The following is a 24,917-nucleotide window of genomic DNA, read 5'->3' as shown; positions in this document are numbered from 1 at the left end:
GATAATTCTATTTTCGGCTGTGTGCTGGGGCTAGCATTATTATGATTCTAATTTATGTTTTGGTTGCCTGTTATGGGTTTTGGTATCACTGACGAACTTGGTATTACATTTTCTTTAAGTTTACGTACCTCTTTCCGAATATTATCTGTTTCTCCCTTTACTTGTTCCTTTGTCTTGTCTAAAATGATCTGTGTCATTGTCTCAAACTTCTCATCTAAATAATCATCACATAATTTGCATTCATGTACAAGTTTTTCTGCTAGAGTTGTGTCATTCTTTAAAGATGCTACATCTGCTCTGTCTTCAAGCTTTTCTAACTTTTTCTGTAAGGATTTCTGCTCCAATGTTACATCATTTAATCTGTCTGAAAGGTCTGTAATCGTCAGGCCTAAGTGTTCTTGGTTTGTTTTTACGGAATTGTGTGACTGTCGTAATTCGTCAACTTGGGTACTGGTTTTCTGTTGTTCAAAAACTACTGTTAACAATTTCTCATTACATCTTTGTAAGTCAGTTTTTGTCTCGTCACTGAATTCCACAAATACCTTTTCTTGTCTCGTAACCTTGTCTGATAAGTCAGTAAATTTCCTTCCAAGACTACTGGTGGTTTCTGTCAAGTCGGCAATTTGTCTCGATTGTTTTTCAAAATTTTGTTTTATGTCTCGTGTCAGTTCATCGAATTTAGTGTCAAATTTCCCAACGTCACGTTTTAAATTGTCGTATAAAGCATCAAATCTTTTGTCTAAAGTGTCAAATTTTCTGTTTTGGTCACCAAGTAACTTTAGAATCTGGTTGAGCATGTCAGAGTCCTGTGTCTTAGTTTCGTCATTTTTTCGTGTCTGATTGATGTCTGGTTCTGAAGTTGACGTTGTCAATGTCACGTTTTGTCGCGTAGTACTCACTCTCCATTTGCCTGTATATTTGATTAAATATAGGGGTTGTTGTCTTAATCGATCCGGTAAAATTATGTCTTGAACATCCTCACTATTAAGTTCAATATTCATTTGACTGTCGGACATGTTTTGCAATGTGTCACTTTCACTAAGCTTGTCCGCGGAAACAATTTCTACGCGGCTAGCGTCCATCTTGCAATTTTCGTAATTAATTGCAAATAAAATTTTCCAATGGTAAAAAAAATTTTTTTAAAATATGATATGTTGAAATCTGAAATTTCTCTTATGGAAATGGATATTTCTATATGATTTCTAATTAGAAATTGAATTATTAAACTGGTACTGAAATTTCCCTCTCACAAATAAATGACTGTGAATATGCTCTTCACTTATCATTTGCAATAATAGTAGTAAAACAATTTTAACTATAATTTGAAAAAATAATTTCGAAATAAATGGATCGGAATAAAGGAAGTGCAGATGGCTGCTTGAAACTGGAAAAAATGTAAATTTCTGTACTCACCATTCCCCCCCCCCCCCCCCCCCCCCCCCCCCCCCCCCCCCCCCCCAGCCCCCCGTCTTATGTAGCAAATGTAGCATCAAATATACAGTTTTCAATCCAAAATTTTTCTTTCGCGTCCGTGCAAATTATTTTATGGAACGTTATCTCCCCCCCCCCCCTTTTTTTTACCAAATTAATTTCCTCAAAATGAAAATTAACACGAATTAATAACAGGGAAAACAATATTATTGTAAATTTCATGCAAGTAACATTACAATTGAAATGAATGAGACTTAGTCCAAATTCATTTTCTGATGCAGTTAAGTGGTTAAAATTAGATAAAATGTCCAAAATTTATAATAACTGCACTTGTATCAAATCCAAACTGCACTTGTATCATATCCGAAGATTGCAAGTCCTGTCACCAGGACGCCAATTCTAGTGTTACCTTTATTTATCTTCTCCTCATTAACTATTGAAACAACCTCGCTTTGTAATGTAATTTTAATTTTCACCCAAAGGCACATTCAACACAGCGCGGAAAAATACACGTCTTTCGTATCAAGACGAGAGAGGGAGACCTCCATCAGTTCTTAAAAACAAAAACCTACGCAAAAGTAAAAAAGAACAAAATTATTTATAAAATCGGTCGCTGGCGCAGTGCTCTTCTGCGTGCGCGATCGTAAAATATAACTTTGTATTGGCGGAGGCGCGGAAGTCAAAGTACCATTACAAGCCCTACTAAAACCCAAAATGTGAGTAACTAAGTATCAATTTGTGACACAGGTGACAGCCAAAGAGTACACTATTGCAACAATTTTAGCAAATAATGTGAGTGGAATGAGTGGTAATTATTGTAATCTGTGGAACCACAGGTCTAACAAGGAGTATTTCAGTCTCTTCTTTTTTTTTTTTTTTTTGAAATTACCTGAATTATGTATGCAAGTAGTCAGTATTGGTGGAGAGATTGAAGTAGGCCCTTCAACAGTCCTTCAGAAATGCCTAAGGACTTCCTACTCCTTGTGCAATGTGATTGTTTTTGAGGAGATCCAAACTAAGTATGATAATTTTTATGAAAATGAGATTCCATAAAAAGAGTCAGCATAGGCAGTGTGTTCCATGCAATACTGTAAATTGTTCTTCCCATTTGCTGGACAGAGTGTGATCCACTACTTCATATTATATGAAATAGTGGCAGTTTTCTATGTAGATCCTGAACCGCCAGAAATATTCACTGTATACCAAACATTTTTTCACACATTTTGTTCCAGTCACTACACTAAAGTGTTACAGTAAATTGCATTATGCATCTCAGTGCTGTCATCAGGAATTTTGAGTGTGAACTGAGTGTGTGTTGCATGGTTACTGCAGTGGTTTCCTGCGTCTGGGTGACTTGGATGAATAAATAAATGCAAAGCATGGGGCTGTGTTGGTGTCAAGTATAATGGAAGGTTGATAAGTTGTTGCTGTGATCTTCAATCCCGACAGTAGTTTGATGCAGCTCGCCTTGCTAGTCTTTATTGTGTAAACCTGTTCATCTGTAACTACTGCAACCTGCATCAATTTAAACTTGCTTTCTGGTTTTGCGCCTAGGTCTCCCTCTACAGTATTTACATCCCCAGCCCCCTCCTCATATCCCCCCATTAGCAAATTGACTTTTCATTGATTCCTCAGGATGTCTCCTATCAACCAATCCCTTTTTTTCCAATTAAGTTATGTCACAAATTTCTTTTCTCCCTAATTTGATACAGTGGCTCCACATTAGTTATTTTATCTACCCATATAATCTTCAGCATTCTATTACAGTACCACATTTCAAAGGCTTCTTCCCTCCTTGGCAGAGCTGGCTACATTTCACTTCCATACAAGGCTACATTGCCTGAGCTGGCTACGTTTCACTTCCATATGAGGCTACATTGCAGATAAATACCCTCAGAAAAGACTTCCCAACATTTAAATTTGTATTCAGTGTTAACAAATTGCTCGTTTTCAGAAATACTTTTCTTGGTATTGCCAGTCTGCATATTATATTCTCTCTACATGAGCCATTGCCACTTTGCTACCCAAATATCAAAACTCATCTTCTGCTTTCGGTATCTGTCTCCACTGTATTTCTCTCAGGGCCATCTGGTGCAGTTAGACTAAAACCAATTGCCATTGAGATTTGTTGAGATTCATCTTGTAATATTTTTTCGAGACATTATCCATTCCATTCAACTGATCTCCCAGGGTATTTGCTGCTGCTCACAGAATTTCATTGTATGAATACTAATTTTATGTATTCAAAGAGCTTGCTGCTGAAAATAGCTACATCATCACACTTGTATTGATACTTGGTCTTAAAATATAGCAAGCAAATGACCATAGCAAATCATTGAAGTATATACGAGAATGAGAGAATGAACAGACCATGGATTCAGCAGTAACATGGAATACTGAAAGACCAAATCATAAGAATTTTCTTTAACCCTCATAGTACCACTGGGATGTACACGACCTCACAAGGACATTGGAAATATTTATCTCCCTCATTGGAAGAGTTTGCAGGTGTCCAGCTGGATACAGTTGTCACCGAAATGTGATGGGCATTCAACAATCGTATACAGCTGGACACCCGAGAACCCTTCAAAACAGCATATATGCCGGGAAAGCCTCAGATGACGTATATATCTCCCTTGTTTCCAAAACTGTTGCTTTCAAAATACATGATTTCTCCCTCTTAGTAAATTGTATCCATTGATGATTTGTTCATTTTTATATTTACTACAAATTAAAATTTATTCATAGTTTTTGCACTGAGTACCACTGGGCTCAGTATGACCCCATAAGCACATAAGAGGATTACCGTATTTACTCGAATCTAAGCCGCACTTTGTTTTTAGTTTTTGTAATCCAAAAAACCGCCTGTGGCTTAGAATCGAGTGCAAAGCAAGCGGAAGTTCTGAAAAATGTTGGTGGGTGCCGCCACAACTAACTTCTGCCGTCGAATATATGTAGCGCTACACAGGCACGCTTTGTAGGCACCAAGATAAATACTGGCACCAAATCCTCTGCGTCAGTAAATAAATAAAAAAAAAAAAGGTGGAAGACGAGCTTTTTTCTCTGCCCTGAGTTTCGACCACTGCATTTTCATACATTATCCAACGAAGTAAATACAAATTCCGTATTGTTCATCTTCGAATGTAGCAGCATTTCAGTGTACTACGAAAATCCGACTGACAAGACTGTTTGGGATGTTTGTCAATATGGCCAACTCTCCATTCTGAATTTTTTCCGTGATTTCCCTAAATCTCTCCAGGCAAATGCCGGGATGGTTCCTTTCAAAGGGCATGGCCGACTTCCTTCCCCGGCCTTCCCTAATCCGATGAGACCGATGACCTCGCTGTCTGGTCTCCTTCCCCAAAACAACCCCAACTGAATTTTTTCCTACCTGTGAGAAGAGATGGTTGCTAATAGGAACTTTTATGAATTGTGAATCCCATGTAGTATTCTCTTCACCATAAGAATAATACAAATATAAACATTTTGCCATGTATTGTTTCATGTTCGCTGCAATCTCATTTAAATCCTGCCTGCCTAATAAACTACGAAAATAGAGTGAGACAACAGCAAACGCGGAAGAATATACATATCATGTCATGTTTATATTCGTATTATTCTTATACCTAATAGTGATACAGTCAGAAATGAAGCACAGCAATTGACTAGATTTTTAAATCTAAGATGACTCTAATTTCTGTGCAGAATGTAATGTACTAATGAGACGCCTGCAAAGATTTTCAAACGGAGAAAAATTTTCGCTAAACTCTCGTTCAGAACATCTTCTATCATACACAGTCTAGTATTTGGTTCTTGTGGATCATTATCAAAGAAAGCAGCAGTGTAAGTAACAACAAATAGCAGTCTCTTGCCATTTTTTTGCTAATGAGACGATTCCTCTCTTTTATTTTATTTTTTTAATTGTAAGCGGTGGTAGCGCCCACAAAAGCAAGCCATGCCGCGAGCGGCAACAGGCCGTAAACACGCACTATCAAAGTGCGACAAACAATGCATAACACAGTACAGTAATGAATTTTCAGCTTAGAGTGACGTAAACACCTATAACAAAGAAAACAGCACTTATCAGATCAAAGAAAAATAAGCAATCAATTCAAACCAGACGAAGCATGTGAAAAAGGAAGGGTACCTGTATTTATGGACGGAGCGCCTGATGCATAGGAGTGGCTACCTGGTAAAGCTTAACTGCTAAGCTTACGACTCGAAACAACTACTGTAGCTGTATCGTCATTCGTTCGACCTAAATTGTGTCTCATATCACAACGGACCAACTTTGTTTCGATTTGGAGATGTGGCCTAAAACTTTTCTCTCCCCTTGAATTTCAAGTCTCATTTTTCAGGTGCGGCTTAGATTCGAGTAAATACGGTATATCGTCTTTGTTCTTAAAGCTGCCTTTTTTCCTCGAAATATATGATGTTCTCTCTCTAAATCAGTTGTATCCAGTTATGTTTCATTGAATTTTATATTTACAAAACTTAAACATTTATTAATGGTTTTTTGCATGGAGTACGAATGAGTTCAATATGCCCCAACCTAAATTTGTTTCTTGGACATAAAATTTATAAAAATAGAATCATTAGTGTTACATTGAACAACTGTAATGAATGTTTTTATATTAGTTCATTAAAATACTGCCAACATATCAGGTATAAATTACTTGGGGTCTATAAGACCCCAATGATACTCAGTGGGACAAAAAAATCCTGATAGGAGGAGAGTTATTTGAGATTCGTTGAAAAAATTGGGGCATAAAAGCATTAAGCAAAATAATAATAATAATAATAATAATAATAATAATAATAATAATATAATGTAGAGTACAGTGCAGCCGTAATCAGGTGGTGTTTATTAGGATGGTGATCATTTAAATGAAAGCCAACAGCAAGCAGAATAGTAGTGATTGAAAATGAATTAGTGAGAGGCGATGCATTAAAAATCTCACTAGCTGCACTGATTAAATGATAGAACCAAAGTGTGAACAAAGAACAGTTTTGCTTTTAAACAGGTAGAAAGGATCCGTTCTTGGTGAACTAAGGGACAGTACTGGCTCATTTAATGAGAATATATTACATACTACATGACTGAACAGTCAGTTTAGGACTGTTCATTCTTGTTTGAAGCTTCATACAGGTGGTGTCAGTTTATAATATTAATGGTACCCCTGTGGGAAATGAAAAGGACTTTTGCTAGCTCTCTCATTACATTTGTCTTTCCTGTAGAAAGGATTTTAGTGAGAACAAAGTTTGAGTGCATGATCAAAGTACGATAATTCTTATAAACGTGTGTTTAGACTACTTGTCAGAGTTGTGCACTACGATGACAGAACGAGGGATCATCAAGATTTTGTCAGCCTTATGTCACAAGATGTTAACAATGATCTTAGGTGACACCTTTGATGAGGTTATCACATGTATTTAGTGAACAGCGATATGTATATAAAATAGAAAAAATATAGGATACTAACAGCATAAGTAGCGTTCAGTATTAGGTTTTCCTGCTCTTACATTTACTGTGTTTGCAGATAAAATTATTGGATATAAGGTCCACCTGTAATGCAAAACGTTGTGTTTTTTTTTTAACCCAAACATGTTTCAGCACCTTTGTGCATTTGTTAGTGGGTTTTATTTATTAAAATCTGTGAAATGTGGACATATTTTAAGTGATAACTTATCAGTGAAAATTATGTGTAAAGACAGTTTTTGTTTGTTATCATCATCTTAATTTTACACTGTGCGGTGTGTAGAACCATCTGTATATCATCATTTACTGGCACTTGTCATCTGCAGCTAAATCCAAGTGTAAAGATCTTTCATGACTATATTTGCTGTTACTTACGTTTAGCTTCGGCAAATCCTTCTTCGTGAGTTATTCAGAACCACACACAAATATTACATATGTTAAACAAAATTTCATTTGAATATCCGACTTTTTACTTTGTCAAAAGACAGTGTAAACATTGTTATTGTGTGTCCAGTCTCAGTTGTTGTTTACTTTTTCTCAAGTCAATTTTAGGGCCAAATTTAAATTTTGTTTACCTTCTGTATCCCCCCCCCCCCCCTCTTCCTGTTCTCTCTCTCTCTCTCTCTCTCTCTCTCTCTGTGTGTGTGTGTGTGTGTGTGTGTGTGTGTGTGTGTGTGTGTGTGTTTTGCTCTGTTGTGTCTTGCACGTGGTCATTGCATGTTGTTCTTCTGTATTGTGTAAGGTCTTGTGTATCTGTGGCTTGTTCATTTCTTTTCTGTTTATACATATTTGTTGGTTTAGTTTCTCTGCTCTGTGGGTGTCGTATAACAATTTTCCATTGTCATCTGTTACATTGTGTTTAGCCCTCTGGTTAGCTCAGTTTGCCTATGGGCATTCTGTTTAATTGTTGAGCATGAATCTGAAACTTGCTTGCTTGTGTGCCAGCGAGTGGTTTGGTAGATTGTGGTACTAGTGATTATCACTTTCTGAATGTTGTGAAGTTATGAGTGGTGTTTGTTCTTTGCATGGTGGGGGCCAGAAAATTTAGTGTTTTAGTGTTATCTGTGTCTGTTTCTAATGGAATGAATTTTTGGGTGTAAATTAAATAAATAATTGTGTAACTGTTATATGTGTTATGTGATTCATCAGACGGGCTTATTATGTCATCAACATAATGGTGCCAGTATATAACTTCGTATTTTGTTTTGTGTGTGTGTGTCTATTATATATATATCAGTGGACTCCTATAAAGATTATGTAAATTATATAAAAAATTAGAGATGTTGCAGAAAATTAATAGATTATTATTTATAATACTAGATACAGATTTGAATGGGGACCTATTTTACCACCAGAATGTTTTACACAGGAGGTTGCCATGCTGAAATCATATGCTGGAGCTAGGAGTAGGTTGACAGGACATTTATGAGGCAAAGAAGCCTAATGGAGTAGTTACTCTAGTAAATGAGGGGAATGTGGAGGGGGAGGGGGTGTAAAAGTAGGAGAGGATAGTCAAGGATTGAATACAGTAAACAGATAAGAACTTGCACTGAATTTTGTAGCATGCTGAGCCACATCAGTACAGTCCTTTGACTGAAGATGCAGCAAGAAGATACATGGAATCACATCGACAACATCCAATAAAGTTGTTGAATAATAGACATGGAAACTCTGGAAGAGACACATGCACTTAGTAAACCAAGTTTGTAAATTGTAATACAATAAACTATTCAAATGTGAGCATTGCTTGTGGAAAAAATTTTGAAACTTTAGTGCTTTGAAGTGATGATTACTGTTTGGAAAAATAGTTTAGAACGTAGAAAGACAGGTGTAATGAATGTAAGAGGTTTTATAAGTAAACAAAGGCTGGCAGAATAATAATATAATTTCAATTTTAAATCAAGTGTCTCAAATCTCTTATTTAAGCTGTGCTATAAACTTCGATTTTGGCTCTGATATTGAAAATAAAATACACAAATTCCAAGCTGTTTGTGGTCCATTAGTGGATCATCGAGCCGTAAAGTAGAAAAAGATACTACCATGAAATTCTGTGAAGTTACATAAATGAAAGCTGGGTTACCTCAAAAAGTGAAATTTTGATAGAAGAGATGGGGTTCCTAAGGGAAACAAAGGTCTGCATGAGAAGAGACATAATTAAAAATGAAGACATGAGAACACAATTAAATATTTTCAACTTGAATGAAAAAATTCGAAAAAATTCTTAAGATTGGGGACCACACCTAATCAGAATACCAAAATTCCGAGAAAGGTGCTGAATTACAAGCCAAATGGGCAAAGAGAGATTGGAAGACCTGGAAAAAGAAGGGAATGATTCTGTTTGTGAGTTTAGAACAGGCAACAGCCTAATCCTTGAAAGAAAGTTGATGGCGTGATGGTGGTGACGACGACGACGATGATGATGATAAAAAAGGCTAAAGTATGCAGAACAGTTTATAGGGTGTGTTGAGTGCAGTTTACCTTTAGAGACGAAAGTTTAATACGAGATGGAACAATATATAAAATCTCTGAAAGTGTGAACATTTTTTTAAAAAGTTTCTTAAATTAAGCAGTACTTCTTCACAAACCTGTGGTGCTACTAGGCAGTGATGCACTTACATGTAATATAAAATTAATTATTTTGATACTGATCATGGTATTATAAAATTAACAGGTAGAAGGGAAATATGAAATAGACATCCTGTTGCCCATTTTTAAATTTTGTTTTTGTGGTGAAGAAGGTGCAGTGTTCAAGATACTAATTCACATTTGGAGAATCTGGGTTCAATCCCTTATAAGGCCCTTAGATTTCATCTTTCCGTAGTTTCCATGTGGGGTGAATACTATGTGCTTTTTTAAATGAGGTTACGACGAATTCCACTCCCTATCATTGTGTAGTCCAAGCTTGTGCTCTGTCTCTAAGGACCTCAGGTTTTAAAAGTTGGATCTTTGGCTTTGTTTCTTTCTCCAATTCTAGTCAGATGTGACACCATAACTACAACCCCTCCTCCACCTCCTCCACGCGCGCGCGCGCGCGCGCACACACACACACACACACACACACACACACACACACACACACTCTCTCTCTCTCTCTCTCTCTCTCTCTCTCTCTCTCTCTCTCTCTCTCTCTCTCTCTCTCTCTCTCTCCCCATTCTCAAATAAATATGGTATTCCATTCCTTTGCAACTTCTTCCAACACTCTTTCTTTTTTCCTTCTAACTTTTGAATAGAAATGCTTTTACTATTGGAAGTACCAATTTGATCCTGAGATTACCTGCTGTCTCTGCTTAAATCTCCATAATGTTCCATAATCACTGAATTAGATCACGGTGCAAAGGGAACTTTTTCGTTCAGTATCAGACAGTCATTGCCTTTCGAAAAGTGAGGCACAGAGACTACAGTTTCGTGTCCTAGTTCATGATGCATTTTTAATCTGCCCGGGAATTGTATTCTGCTACTGTTTGATCATGCAAGTTTATGTGAATGAATTGGGAATTGAGTAATGGCAGAAGGTAGCAGATTTCATTTAGAATAAAAGTTGCTATTCAGCTTCAAAGGATCAACCCATTGCATGAAATTTGTGTTGTCAGAGATAAATATGTAATTACAGATGATAATGCAAATGACGATGAAATTTCCTCAAGCACTGAGGAAGAAGTGGACAATTTAGATCTTCATGACTCAGATGAAGACTTCCGCCCTGGAATGAGGGTCTCAGACTTAAAAGCAACAAGTGATGGCTCCATAAGGTAAGAATTCAGTTATTTTTACAGCATATATTTTAATTGTTTTTGTAACTTTTTAAGCATGAAATAGATTGTTACATGAAAGAAACAAAGCTGCATTACAATCCATACAACTTTCAAAAATCTTTGTGGGAGGTATACAACAAAAGAAATCCTGTAACTTGAGTGTGTATAGGAATCAGTAAAACCTGTAGAAAATGTAAACTTGCTATAAGAGCTATAGTAACTACAGTTAACAAAGTGCTCAGCTAGCAGGAATTTTTCTTCTAGACTTGAATCACAGGGTTCAGAATGAATTCATTGTATAAGGAAGAGTATATATATTGGGGGGGGGGGGGGGCTATGCATTTCTTGCATTGCGTGGAGTTTCTTGTGTTGGTAGCTTGAAATAGTGCAGACAACTGCGGCAAGTTGCTGGAGGATAAAATAAAACGTTTTTGGGCAGCAAGAAGGAACTAGATAGAACAGAAGCCATAGAGGAATCTAATGGAAAATGGGAGAGACAACTATGTTGAAACATGAAGAACATGAGACAGTAGAGGACATGGGTTTATTTTGAGTGAAGTATATGTATTGAGAAGTGGTAAGCAGTGTCACCAAAGAGAATTTGTGAGAAAGAATAGGAAATAAAAGTAAAAAATGAATGTACATTAAATTAGACCATTGAAGAGAAAAAATTATGAAAGATAGAAATGAAATTGATGTACGAGGGTCACTCCAAAAGAAATGCACACTATTTTTGTAAAAATACAGTTTTCATTCTGCATGTGTGAAAGTTTTACGGTGCTTGTTTTCAAACTTAATTTAACCTGTTCCCGTGAGTGGCGCCGTCACAGCATGTCTTCAAGATGGCTACTACACATGCCATTCGTCAGAAGCAAGTGCTGTCATAGAATTCCTGTGCTGTGAAAACGAGACAGTGGGAAACATCCAGAAGAGGTTGAAAAAGGTGTATGGAGATGCTGCTGTCGTTCGCAGTACAGTTAATCAGTGGGCAAGCAGATTACGTGATGAAAGTGGGCACAGCAATATTGAGGATTGTCCTCGCAGCGACAGGGCTCGTACTGCACACACTCCAGACATTGTGCAGAGTTAACGAATTGGTGACTGCTGACAGACTCATCACATTGAGCGAATTGTCACGCTATGTTGAGATAAGGGAAGGAAGTGTTTGCAGAATACTGAAAATGTTGGCATTAAAAAAGGTTTGTGCCAGGTGGGTTCCCAGGATGTTGACAGTGGCTCACAAAGAAACAAGAAAAACAGAATGCAGCGAACTTCTGGAACAGTACGAGAATGGTGGAGATGAATTTCTTGGAAGAATTGTGACTGATGATGAAACATGGCTCCATCATTTTTCACCAGAGACGAAGAGGCAATCAGTGGAGTGGCGGCATGCAAATTCACCCAAGAAAAAAAAATTCAAAACCACACCTTCTGCTGGAAAAGTTATGGCTACGGTGTTTTTCGATTCCGAAGGCCTCTTGCTTGTGGACATCATGCCAAGTGGAACCACGATAAATTCTGATGCATATGTGATGACACTGAAGAAACTTCGAGCTCGACTGAGTCGTGTTCGACCACATCGGCAAAAGCAGGATGTTTTGCTATTGCACGACAATGCACGGCCACATGTCAGTCAGTCAAAAAACCATGGAAGCGATCACAAAACTCGCATGGAGAACACTGAAACACCCGCCTTACAGTCCTGACCTTACTCCATGTGACTATCGTCTCTTTGGGAAACTGAAAGACTCTCTCTGTGGAACAAGGTTTAAAGATGAAGAGAACGCTGCCAAACAGTGCCTCCAACATGTTGGTTCAGAATTTTACCGTGCGGGTATACAGGTGCTGGTTCCAAGATGGCGTAAGGCAGTTGAGAAGGATGGAAATTATGTGGACAAATGAAAATATTGTTCCTAATGGATGTTCTACACACTGTAAAACTTTCAAACGTATGGAATAAAAGATGAATTAAAAAAAAAAAAGTGTGCATTTCTTTTGGAGTGACCCTCGTAGTTAGTAGGCTTAAAAAATTATAAGGTTTACTAGAGTGTTGTCACCCTTATGTAGGAGATAGAGCAGCAATAGCTACAACAGTTGTTTGGTTGCATGACTGTTCTCATCAGATGATCACCCTTTCAAATGATTGATTGGCAGAGATGGGTTAAGCTAGGAGGGGTAAATATTATATGTTTTGCATCAATGATTGTGGCACAAATGCGGGAGTTTGTGTAAGATTGTACATCGCCTTTCTCCCACAGATTCCCATTTAAGTTCCCCAACCATCTCTTATTTAATTTGTGCTTTACAGTTCTAGCAGCACAACTGTAAATTTGCATAGTGTCATTTGTTATGCCAACTGGATAAGGACTTCAAACTATGAAGAAAAATTGTAGAATTGGTTTCAGTAATTCCTTGCATACAATTTTATTTTACAGGTGCACTGCACTTTCCCAGACCAAGGTCTCCAAGAACTCTAAATCATCCTTTTGACTTTCCTAACATTGATTCTATTTATTTTCTCACATTTCATATCGTTATGTAGTATTGCCCCTGAATACTTACATACTGTGCCATGCTCCAGATGTTAAACACTTGTAATTGTATGTGAACTGTGTTTAGTGTATAATTTCTTATTCTGTCAGCATAAAGTGATACATTACCCTTGTTTTACTTCTGTTGATATTCAGCTTATAACCCCTTTTCATAACACTATCCATTCCATTCAGTTGGTTTTTTAAGTTCCTTACTGAGCCTGACAGAATTGCAATGTCATCAGCACACCTCAAAATGTTTACTTTGTGTAAATGAATTTTCACTCCAGTTTCAAATTTCCCCTTGCTTTTCTTTACTGCTTGCTGTATGTACAGATTGAATGATAGTGGGGAGAGGCTACAACTCTTATCTCACCTCCTTTTTAACTACTGGTTCCCTTTCACTTCCTTCCACTCTTCTAACAGAAGTGTAGTTTCTCTACAAGTTGTAGTTAACCATTCACTCCCTGTATCTTATCACTATTCACTTCATAAATTCAAAAAGTATGTTCCAGTCAAGTTTATCAAAAGCTTTCTCTAAATCTACAAATGTTATAAACTTAGGTTTGCATTTCATTAACCTTCATTCTAAGATAAGTAATAGGGTTAGTATTCCTGCATTTCTTAGAAACCCAAACTAATCTACTCTGAGGTCACTTCCATCACTTTTTCCATTTTTCTGTAAATATTTCATGTTAGTATTTTATAATCTTGACTTATTAAACTGATAGTTCCATAATATTCACATTTGTCACCACCTGCTTTGTTTAGAATTGGGATATTACATTCTTCTTGAAGACTTGAGGGTATTTTGCCTGTCTTGCATACCTTGCATACCAAAACTCGAGTTTTGGTTACTGATAATACCTTGATACCATTGCCTATGAGTTTAATTTGTACACCACAGCACTAATGATGATCACTATGTGATTGAAAATCGATTTTGTTATTAATAAACCATCAATATTACGGCCAATGCTGACCTTCCTTTTAATTTCTAGTGGGCCTTATCTTTTGCCTATTTGAACTGCTGCTGCCTTCATTAGCCCGTCTCTCAAATCTACCCATTCATACTCTTTTGTATTCCTTTCCCATGTTTCTGTCAATTGTTGCCTAATAATCTCTTTGAATCTCTCAGCAATCTCTGGTTCTTTTCAGAATGAAATTTTCACTCTGCAGCGGAGTGTGTGCTGATATGAAACTTTCTGGGCAGATTAAAACCCGTTCTCACAGCTTTACTTTCTCCAGTACTTTGTCTCCTACCTTCCGAACTTCAGAGTATTTGCCCACAAAAGGCAAAGGTCTCGAGTTCGAGTCTCGGTCCGGCACACAGTTTTAATATGCCAGGAGGTTTCTGGTTCTTTTAATTTATCCAGGTCCTATCTCCTTAATTTCCTACCTGTCAGAAATTTCTTCAGTTTTAATCTGCAGCTCATAACCATTAAATTATGGTCCGACTCCACATGTTGACCAGGAAGAGCTTCGCAGTTTAAAATCTGGTTTTAAAATCTTATTATATCTAAAACCTTAGAGGGTCTCCAAGCCTCTTTCACATATATGAGGTGCTACTAAAAACCTCCCAGATCACACCAGTAAATAAAATTATACTTTACCTGCAGCTTATTCTCCACAATCACCTTCAAAGTATTCCACTTGGGAGTGTATACACCATTCCCAGCAGGTTTTGCCATGAACTTCAAGTTCCCTGGAGTTCATTTTTCTGTAGAAAAATTAGTACCATTGAGGTTCTGCTTGAATCCCCTCAACTGCATGAAAGCTTGGGTTTTATAATATTCTGAAGAATAAAAAGGTTGCTTGGTGACAGGTCAAGGGAATATGGCAGTTGAGGAATAAATGTCACTTTGTTTCTCACCAGAAACTCCCTCAATGTGTGACATTGCATTGCTGGGATGAAAAAACTAATTGCCTATGATCCACTTCTCGGGATGTTTTCATCTTACCATTTCCCTCAAGTGCCTCAGGACATCACGGTGGACCACTGCATTGACTAAGTGACAGGGAGGCACAAATTTCTTGTAGACAGTCCCTTTCATATAGAAGAAAGGAATGAGCATGGACTCACATTACTTTTCACTTGCCAGCCGTTCTTAGTACTGGGTGACAATGGATTATTCCATTGTGACAACTGCTGCATGGTTTTCGGTTTGTACCCATAAACCCAGCTTTCAAGTCTTTCTTGAAGTTCTCTCAAGACTTGCACACGATGCTGTTTCTGCTCATTGCTAAGAATTTGTGGCACAAACTTTGCTGCAATCTGTTACATTTGGAGTTCATTAGACAAAATCCTCTGACACATCACATAAGACAGCCCCACGTTATTGCATATGTGCTTGATGGTTTACTTGCAATCTTCCAGCATCGAATTATGAAGAGTAATGATATTTTCACATTCTCATGAACTGACTTACAACCAGGAGAGTGCTGTGCTGACCATATGCCCCTCCACATCTGCATCCAATGACACCTGTCGGCTGAGGATGACATGGCGGCTTGTCGGTACTATTGGACCTTCATGTCCTGTTTTGGCGGAGATTAGTTTAGTTAGTGACATTTTCAAAAGTAATGCCAGTTGATGCCCATTCTGGAAGGTAATCATCATCAAATGAAATTCTGTTATCCTGAAAATGGTTAAACCAGTTATAAGTTTGATTGTGGCCTAAGACGTCTTCCCCAAATGCTTTCTTGAAGATCTTATACATTGCTGCAGCATTTTCTCTTGAGTCTGAAACAACAGTTTACATACACACATTGCTCCCAGATATCAATTTTGCAAGACACGCAACACATGACAGTGGAGAAACACACATAACTAAACACAACCAACTGGTACAAAGCTGCTTGAGACACTGACCCACAAATAATGTGTGAGACATATCTGAAAAGTAAGTACTGTTTTGGTAAAACACATAAAAACATTTTTTCAAACTATTTATTAATTAATTTATTTTTTTTATATACAAGAAATAGCATTTCTTAAGGTATTTTTGTACATGTTTAGCATCACTGTTCAGACAACTGTCATAGAGGAAAATGGACTGTTCTATGTCATCTTCATAGAAAGATGCCGCCAACAAAGACAGCCACTGCTGAATGCCATTTTTTGTGTCATTGTTTTCAAACCACATTCCTCTAAAATCATGCTTCAAGCTCAAGAACAAGTGATAGAAAGTGTGAGGTCAGGACTGTACCGTGGGTGGTCAAACTGCTCCCAGCTTAATTGTTGAATAAGGTTTACAGCAACACCAGCAGAATGCTTACATGAGTGGTCATGAAGCAATAAAATGCCTTGACTGAGCAGCTGTGCCTATTATTTTCAATTGGCATCAAAGTTTTCTCATTGTTTCTCAGTATCATACCGCATCATCAGTTTCATCTCGGGGAAGGAAATAAGAAGCAGAATGCCATGTCTGCCCCAGAGCACAGTCTACATTAGTTTCTGTGCTGGTAACATTAAGTCTTTTTTTGTGCCCTTCACTCCATCAGATGTTGTTTTTGATTCTGGAGCTACATGACAAATCTGTGTGTCATCACTGGTCACCATTGTGTTTAGGTTTCATCTCCTTTATCTCTGTATTGGGTAAGAAATGTTAAAGCACTGCAAAATCGCTTTGTTTTGGGAACATCTGTAAGCATTTTTGGAACCCATTGGGAGCAAAATTTGTTAAATTTTAATTAATTTGTGACAATCTTGTGCAAAGCAGTTTTTTAAATTTGTAGAAACTCAATGCAAAGCATTCTTATTGTGAACCAGCTGTTTTCACAAATTTTGTCATTCATTTTCCCAACCAGACCATCGTTGACAGCAGAAGGCTACCCAGTCCATGCTTTGTTATGAACATTACTTTGTCCATCATTGAATTAAGACAACAAGGAATCAAAGACATTGACTGTCAGTGGGCACTGATTTATATCAGTGGGGCAAGCTGAAAATTTGTGCCGGACCAGAATCTGAACACGAGTTTCTTGCTTTCTGTGTGCCTGGGTTCATACTGGCTGCAGGATCAAAATGTTGTATGTTCTTCCAGACATGTCCAAAAGAACATACACTATGTATATATATGACAGCCAATCATCCCTTCAGTGCAGATGCACATCAAACTTGAACTCACATGGAAATCAGTGAAATGCTGTGAGTAATGACACTAATGAGCAGAGGCATTACATCAGTAGTGTGTGGTACAAGTTGAGAATTAGGTCCGATGGGAGGTGTGCAGTGCTAGTCCTGTGGTGACCAATGTATTCGAATGGCATAGTGGTCTATGCATCTGCATAGTAAGCATAAGATCTCGATTCGAGTCCCAGTATGGCACAGACTTTGAACTTGCCACATTGATATAAATTAATGCCCACTTTGTGTTTTGATTCATAGTGGCTGCATGAACAGAATGGTGTCTGTTCTTTCTGACATAGCCAAAAGAACTGACACCACATGTACATCATTGAATTGACACACCCACTTCTTCACGAGTCCATCAGTCATAATGTTTTCATCATAAATCTCTACAAGTTGACGATGAATTTCAGCTCACTTAACATTCCTTTTTTTTTTCAAATCCCTGTTACAGAATGCGCTTCACAGTCGGACAGGTCAGAGACTGTCTTAAACATTTTGAATTATCGGTAACAAATGTAAACACAACGCAATTCAGCTGTAATGGCATCACTTGAAAGACAAGAAACCAGAGAGATGAGTGTGGAACTCCGACACTAAAGCTGCAGTGGCAGTAGAATAGAATGATACTTATTTACTGGGCACATCTTGTATAAGGTTCCACCTAGCAGCATTTTATTGTACAAGTGAGGGTTCACGAGCTGCTCACACATTCTGGGAACTTTTGGTAGCACTTTGTACAGCCTTCTTATATGAGTCTTAAACCGAGTATTAGCAACATTTAATTTGTGTTTTGTGCAAAATTCTGCCAGGGGGCTTCCCCATTCATTTCTCTTCACAGTTCATGCTGTCCTACTATTGTTTCCTTCTCATCCTTCTGCTGCTATGTTGCAATTAAGGTTTCATCTTCTGTACCTGCCTTAACAATTTCTTTTACCTCATCATACATTCTTTCAGTTCCTTTGTCATGTGTTAAGGTAGTTGCCATATAAATTTGTACCACTGTGTTGTCAGCTTTGTTTCTGTCTTGGCTATGATTATGCATTCACATGCTGTATATAGTAATTTACACACATTCTTGTGCTCCAATTCATCATTAGACCTACTCTTGAATTCGTACTCATATTTGATTTTGTGATCATCAGTAATTCCTGGTGTACCTAACTTGAACCTGCTAATTTCTCTTTAAGATTCTCTAACCTACATAGATGGTTAATTGATGTAACATTCCGCGCTCAGACTTGTCAAATGCCAGTAACTTTTTATCCTGATGGACAGCAACCTGCCCGGAGATACGAATGGCTATTTTACCTCCAGAATATTTTGAATATTTTACGTAGGAGGATGCCATTGTCATTAAGCCATACAGTAAAGCTGCCTGTTGTCAAGAAATACAGGCGCTGCAGCTTCTCTTTGCATTCAGCCATTTGCAGTACCAACATAAAAAGACCATTTTGGCTTATGTTACAAGGTCAAATCAGAAAATAAACTAGACTGGTTCTCTGTAACTTCTGAAAAGGCTGCTCTGCTTCTCCTCACCAGGAACCACCAGTTAGCCTGCCCTCTCCACAGATATACCCCCATGTTGTTTCACCTACGGTGTGACTCTGTATTGCACAGGCACACAAGACACCCATCTTTGTAACATCCGTGGTTTATGGGGGATTGTGCACACCCCATTCTCAAGTTTTATTAGATATGAAACATTAATACTACGTAATTCTTTTTGTGGTGATCATATACTTCATTTTTCCATGCCTTTTCTGGTAGGGATCCCATTTACTTTTACCTGTGCCTAATCTGTCACTAGGATTCTCATCTTATACTCCTGCGCCTGCCTTTAGCTGTGTCCATAACTTTCTGTTCAGAATTGTTTGTAATGATGTGAAACATCATTTGTTTGAAACTTCCTCTTTTTTTGTTGCCCTAAGTGACATAAGCTAACAGGTTACTTAAATCAAATGAGTAGATGAGTGGCCTCGCTACTCTCTATAAAGGTACACTAAAACTATAAATGGGAGGGCCTGTTTGCTTCTTGCTTGATCTTTTACTGAATTATTACTTGCTTAACCCTGAGTTCAGGAAAATAATTTTCATCCTTTGTTTGGGGGTTGGGGGGGTTGATTATAACAGGCAGGTGAGGAAGTGAGATGAGATGCAGCTAAAATTAAAATATGTTTACTTAGTTGAATTGGGGAGAATGTTGCAGTGTGAATGTGGATGTAGGGAAAGAAAGGCACAGTAGCAGAATGTGCAGAGGCTGTGAAGTGAACCAGGACACACAAGTTTTAGGGGTAGGAGGATTCCTTATTGTTTTATCATTTGTTTGTGTGTTCCACCTGTTGCTAGTTTTTTCCCCATTCCATTCTTTCTCTCTTCTTGGCTCGTGCTTTTTTTTCCCTTCCTTTTCTTTTCTTCTTCCATGTTCCTGCTATTTTTTTCCAGTTTAACATTTGTTTAAATTCTTCCTGTAGGGCTCCACATCCTCAGTGTATTTGACTAAATGATGGAACCATTTTACCCACTGTAGGCTGTCAGTTTAAGTCCTTAATGCACTGTGTTATGCTATTTTCAGATGTCTGCGATATGATACCAAAAGTACAGTAAATTAGTAAAACACACTAATGAACAGCATTGTGCTTACATATTACAGTTGTTGTTTACATTACTTAAATGATATTGGTGATGGGTGTGTGACATAAAAAAAACACTTCTTTCATGTTATTGTGGGGACAGGTGCTTGTTTTCATGCATACGTATGCTGAATGTTATAAATATAGTCTTCCACATACCAGTCAGCTTACAAGTACAACATGTCATGTAGGCCTTACTGACAGTTAGATTACTAGTCATTAGATTATCATTTAATATCACGCCATGTACTGACACGCACTCATACATAAATGTAACTGTTACACATAATGGAAAATCCAGACTGGATTGTAAAAGTATATTATAACTGTTATAAATCACAGTAAACTTGCATCATTCAAAGAGTATGCTAAGACCTGCCATTTTCCAGAGATTGAGTTATCACCTGAGGGGACTGTTGTGTGATCGGTCTTGTGTACATGTTGTTAAGTCTTATTAAAATTCTTGCATTATTGTCTTTGACATTACTATAACCAATAAAGGCATAATCATATATTTGTTACTGCTGCAGAAGGTGCTACAAGACCTTAATAATCTTTTTGAGAATTGCCTTCCATTTCATATGCCGTTGCTGAAAGTAGCATCTGTGTGTGTTCTCATTACACAAACCATAAAGTTGAATACTGGCCTCTTGCCATTGTAGTAAAACAGTTCTTATATTTGATTAAAGTTCTGTCACACCGGTATGGGAACTTAAAATTACTTGCAATACTGTAAAAATTATTTCCAATATTGTCAAAATTATTTGCAATACTGTCAAAGTTGTTCACAGTACTGCCACATACTAACATTATTTACATTCATTATTGCTGAATAAAAACAAGTGTCATTCTGGTAATTTTCTCTGAAGTGGGGTCATATGTTCTTTTTGCTAAAGTAGGATATTAAAACTAATTTTCATCATTAATAAAATTACTTCTATGAAGAGGTATGATAATGCTCTGCAATTACCAACCAGATTTCATGGTGATAAGTCATTCTTGTTACCTAATTCACATAGACCATAAAATAATGTTTATGTGTAATGTAGAGTGGCTCTTTCTCCCAGATCCATAATGAACGTGGGTGGGTTACTGTCACTCAGCTTGATGTGTTCTTTAAGATGTGTGTTGAAGTTTCCCACCGTTCGGCCAATGTAAAATTGGTCACTTTCTCTGCAATTTATTTTGTAAATGGGGAATTTATTGGAAGGTGGCACTGTCTCATTTTGTGAAAGATGATGTCACTCAGCACATTGTCGGTATCGAAATTAACGTGAACATTATTCTTATGACGCATACGTGCTACTTTGTCTAAAATTGTTGTAATGTAAGGCATGACAATGTATTATAGATTTTCTATTTTTACTTCTCTAGCTAGTGTGAGTAGCACTAGCAGAAATATTTCAATTAACTCATGTCAGTCATGTTGGCTGTACCGTATTTCAATAAATAATGTTGACTATTTTCCTTGCTGGAGCCAAGTACAGTCAAAGAAGAAAAATTACAAGAAAAAAGTCACTTAATCACAAATTTTTGCACAGTGTTAGCAGGGAGTGTCACGAACAACATACTAAAAATCCTAACTGGTGGAGAGTGAGCATTGGGTTGGAGGCGTGTTTAAATTAAAAATAGTAGTTTAACAATGCAAAGCTATTTTTTATCATTAAAAGAAATTGCTTAAGAACAAATTTTAAATACGCGCGCCACATCTAAGTGCGGTAGAGCTGTATTAATGGCTAAATTGTGTACCAGAGATGTAACGGGGTCGAGGGGGAAGATGTGGCAGTAGAAGCATGGGGAAGGTAGGTTACCAGATTGTGTTCATGCACTTCTCTCCCTTATAGGCCTGCAAACTGAAAGTCGACTAAGTGATTTCCCACTCTGTGTACCCCACTACATCACAAGAAGCAACGAAAGTATTTTTCACAAAGATATTTTGGCCCTCCACACCTCACCATATGAATGACTGGTGACACAGTGTGCATTGGTGCTTATTGTGCACAAAATGCATCAAAAGTACATGGAATGCAGGTATGGTTTACTAATAACACTAATGCAACTAATGCAGATGGACAGAATATACATAATTATCTGCACACTTTTCAGCACTTCTAGAGGAGAAGTTGATTCTTAGTCATACTGAACAGCAGCTATAGTGTTCTTCCAGGAATGTCAGCGTCTCCCACCAGCTCGCTTTTCAATTTACAGACAAATTATACCTCCCCAGCATTTCCTGTCCAATTCTCTTAAGTGAATACACAAAATAACTTCACCAACTTGATATTTATACAGTGAAGTTATTTTCAGTTTATTAAGTAAGTTCTTATTTGTGGTTGTTGGAGGAACTGTTATATAAGAAATATCAACAGCTGGAGATGTCAACGGTTTTCCACACTGAATAGGCTTTACAAGAGTAATATGCTGTCAATGTGTATTTGTTGATGTTGATTTCATTGTCTCCACTATCACAGTCTAAAACACTTTTCACAGCATGAGGGGTGTAATTGCCTCACCGCAACCTCAGCTCTCCCAACCTCTGAAGAATCCCAGAGGCTAAAACTGTCTTTCCCTGCAACTGAAAAAAGGTTCTATAGAACTTCAGATATTTCAACACAAAATCAGGCAGTGCATTAGAACAGATAACTATTCTAGACTTGAACATGATCAGTATTTACATCCGTCTTGAAAGATATACTGTGGATGTGCGGTAAATGGCTCCACTCAGTGCAGCCAACTCTACAAGTAACACAATTAATGCGAGATAAGTGCAGTAACTTTTTTGTCAATCAGTAATTCACCAACAAGTGTCTAAAACACTGTTATATGGCTTGGCAATAAGCTGTCAGTGATGGACAACAGTGATGTACCACATTTTACCAGTCCAGTCCAATCCAATCCCTTTTCCAGCACCACTACATATGTCACTGACAACATCATACATATAAATTAAACACACAGGTATGTATTTCACATAAAAGCTTGCTTAATAACTGCATACACTCAGGAATGTATTTCACACAATAGCTCGCTTAATAACTGCATACAAGTAGTCATTCAGTAAACTAAAGATAACTTCACTCTATGAACACATGTTCACTGAATTTGTATACCACTTAAAAGAACTGGGCAGGAAATGCTGCGAAGAGAATAATCTGTCTGTAAACTAGAAAGTGAGCAGTGCTCTCGGTGGCTGAAGCTGCCTTCCCAGAACTGCAGTTCAGCTGCCATACAGATTGACTAAGAATTAGTTTCTCCTCCAGCAGTGTAGGACACTGTGCAGAGATTTGTATAGATTCTGACCATATGCATTACTTGCGTTAGAGTTATTAGTAACTCATACCTGCATCCCCTGCAGTGTTAATGCATTTTGTGCACAATAAGCAACCCCGGGCATGTTTACGCTCTGGGTTGGCTCAGATAACTTGGTGAAACACCTCGTAGTTTCTTCTTGTGATGTAGTGTGATAGATATAATGGGGAAGCACCTGCTTGGCCTGTAGTTTGCAGACCGATGAAGGAGGGAAGTGCATGAATGCAATTTAGTGATGGTTCACACATTTATAAAATTTGTTCTGAACCGACGTTTTAAAGTTTGAAATTAATTCTGTACAATAAGAACAATATTTTTAATGATCGGAGATTTTTCCACACCAGCATGTGGAAACTGTTTAGTTCTCCAGCATGTGGAAACTGTTTAGTTCTGGATGGATAGGAACTTCTTGTAGGAAATTTAATGTAGTTTAATTTTGTAATAGGAAGAATTTTCACTGTGAGCCATGACTTTAAAGTTATTCGATAAACACAGAAAAACAACCTTTAAACCCACCTGCACCCCAACTCAGACCCCACTGATAAGGATTTTTAATATGATGTTCATGACATTCTCTCCTAGCACTGCAAAAGTTTTGGAGCTTTTATTTTGATATGTTGGGAAGATAAAACATTGCCCAGTGCTCAGTTAGGAAAGAGTCACATGAATTTCTTCTGTACAGGTCTACAGCATCATTTAAATGATGGAACCATATTAACAACCATAGGCCGCCAGTTTCATCCCTTTTCTCCACTTGCATGTAAATTATATTATTGGCCACTTCAGTGTTAGCCCATTTTGAAACGTTTGAAACGTGATTCCAAAATAATGTTTTGTATCATGTGGGGACAGATGCTTGTTCCCCACACGGACATATGTTGAATGTTTCAGATATAGCCTTGCACATACCAATCAGCTTACAACTTTCACACCATGTCATTTGGGCAAAAGCTTATTGACAGCTAGCTTACATATTCGTTTATCAGTATACTAAAAGTACACAGTAAATGAAGATGTAAGGACTAGTACCGTATATACTCGAATCTAAGCCGCACTTTTTTTCCGGTTTTTGTCATCCAAAAAACTGCCTGCGGCTTAGAATCGAGTGCAAAGCCAGCGGAAGTTCTGAAAAATGTTGGTGGGTGCCGCCACAACTAACTTCTGCCATCGAATATATGTAGCGCTACACAGGCATGCTTTGTAGGCACAAAGATAAATACTGGCACCAAATCCTCTGCGTCAGTAAATAAATTAAAAAAAAAAAGGTGGAAGACGAGCTTTTTTTCTCCGCCCCAAGTTTCGACCACTGCATTTTTATACATTGTCCAATGAAGTAAATACAAATTCCGTACTGTTCATCTTCGAATGTAGCAGCATTTCAATGTACTACGAAAATCCGACTGGCAAGACTGTTTTGGATGTTTGTCAATATGGCCAACCCTACTCGTCAATATGGTGAACTCTACGTTCTGAATTTTTTCCGACCTGTGAGAAGAGATGGTTGCTAATAGGAACTTTTATGAATTGTGAATCCCATGTAGTATTCTCTTCACCATAAGAATAATACGAATATAAACATTTTGCCATGTATTGTTTCGTGTTTGCTGCAATCTCATTTAAATCCTGTCTGCCTAATAAACTACGAAAATA

At 37.6% G+C, this 24,917-nt stretch overlaps 1 protein-coding gene across 1 annotated transcript in view; it reads left to right on the top strand.

Annotated features, from left to right (window-relative positions):
• The window catches only part of LOC124625777 (histone-lysine N-methyltransferase SETDB1-like), a 284,740-nt gene that overhangs the window by 200,307 nt on the left and 59,516 nt on the right, over window positions 1-24,917 (top strand). The window contains exon 20 of the mRNA XM_047149218.1: window positions 10,521-10,659. Coding sequence (XP_047005174.1) covers window positions 10,521-10,659 — 139 coding nt within the window. The remainder of the gene's footprint in view (window positions 1-10,520; window positions 10,660-24,917) is intronic.

This window comes from Schistocerca americana, chromosome 8 (assembly GCF_021461395.2).
Source record: "Schistocerca americana isolate TAMUIC-IGC-003095 chromosome 8, iqSchAmer2.1, whole genome shotgun sequence".
Taxonomy (NCBI): domain Eukaryota; kingdom Metazoa; phylum Arthropoda; class Insecta; order Orthoptera; family Acrididae; genus Schistocerca; species Schistocerca americana.
The sequence above is the reverse complement of the archived record's forward strand: the minus strand, read 5'-3'. Positions and strand labels throughout refer to the sequence as shown.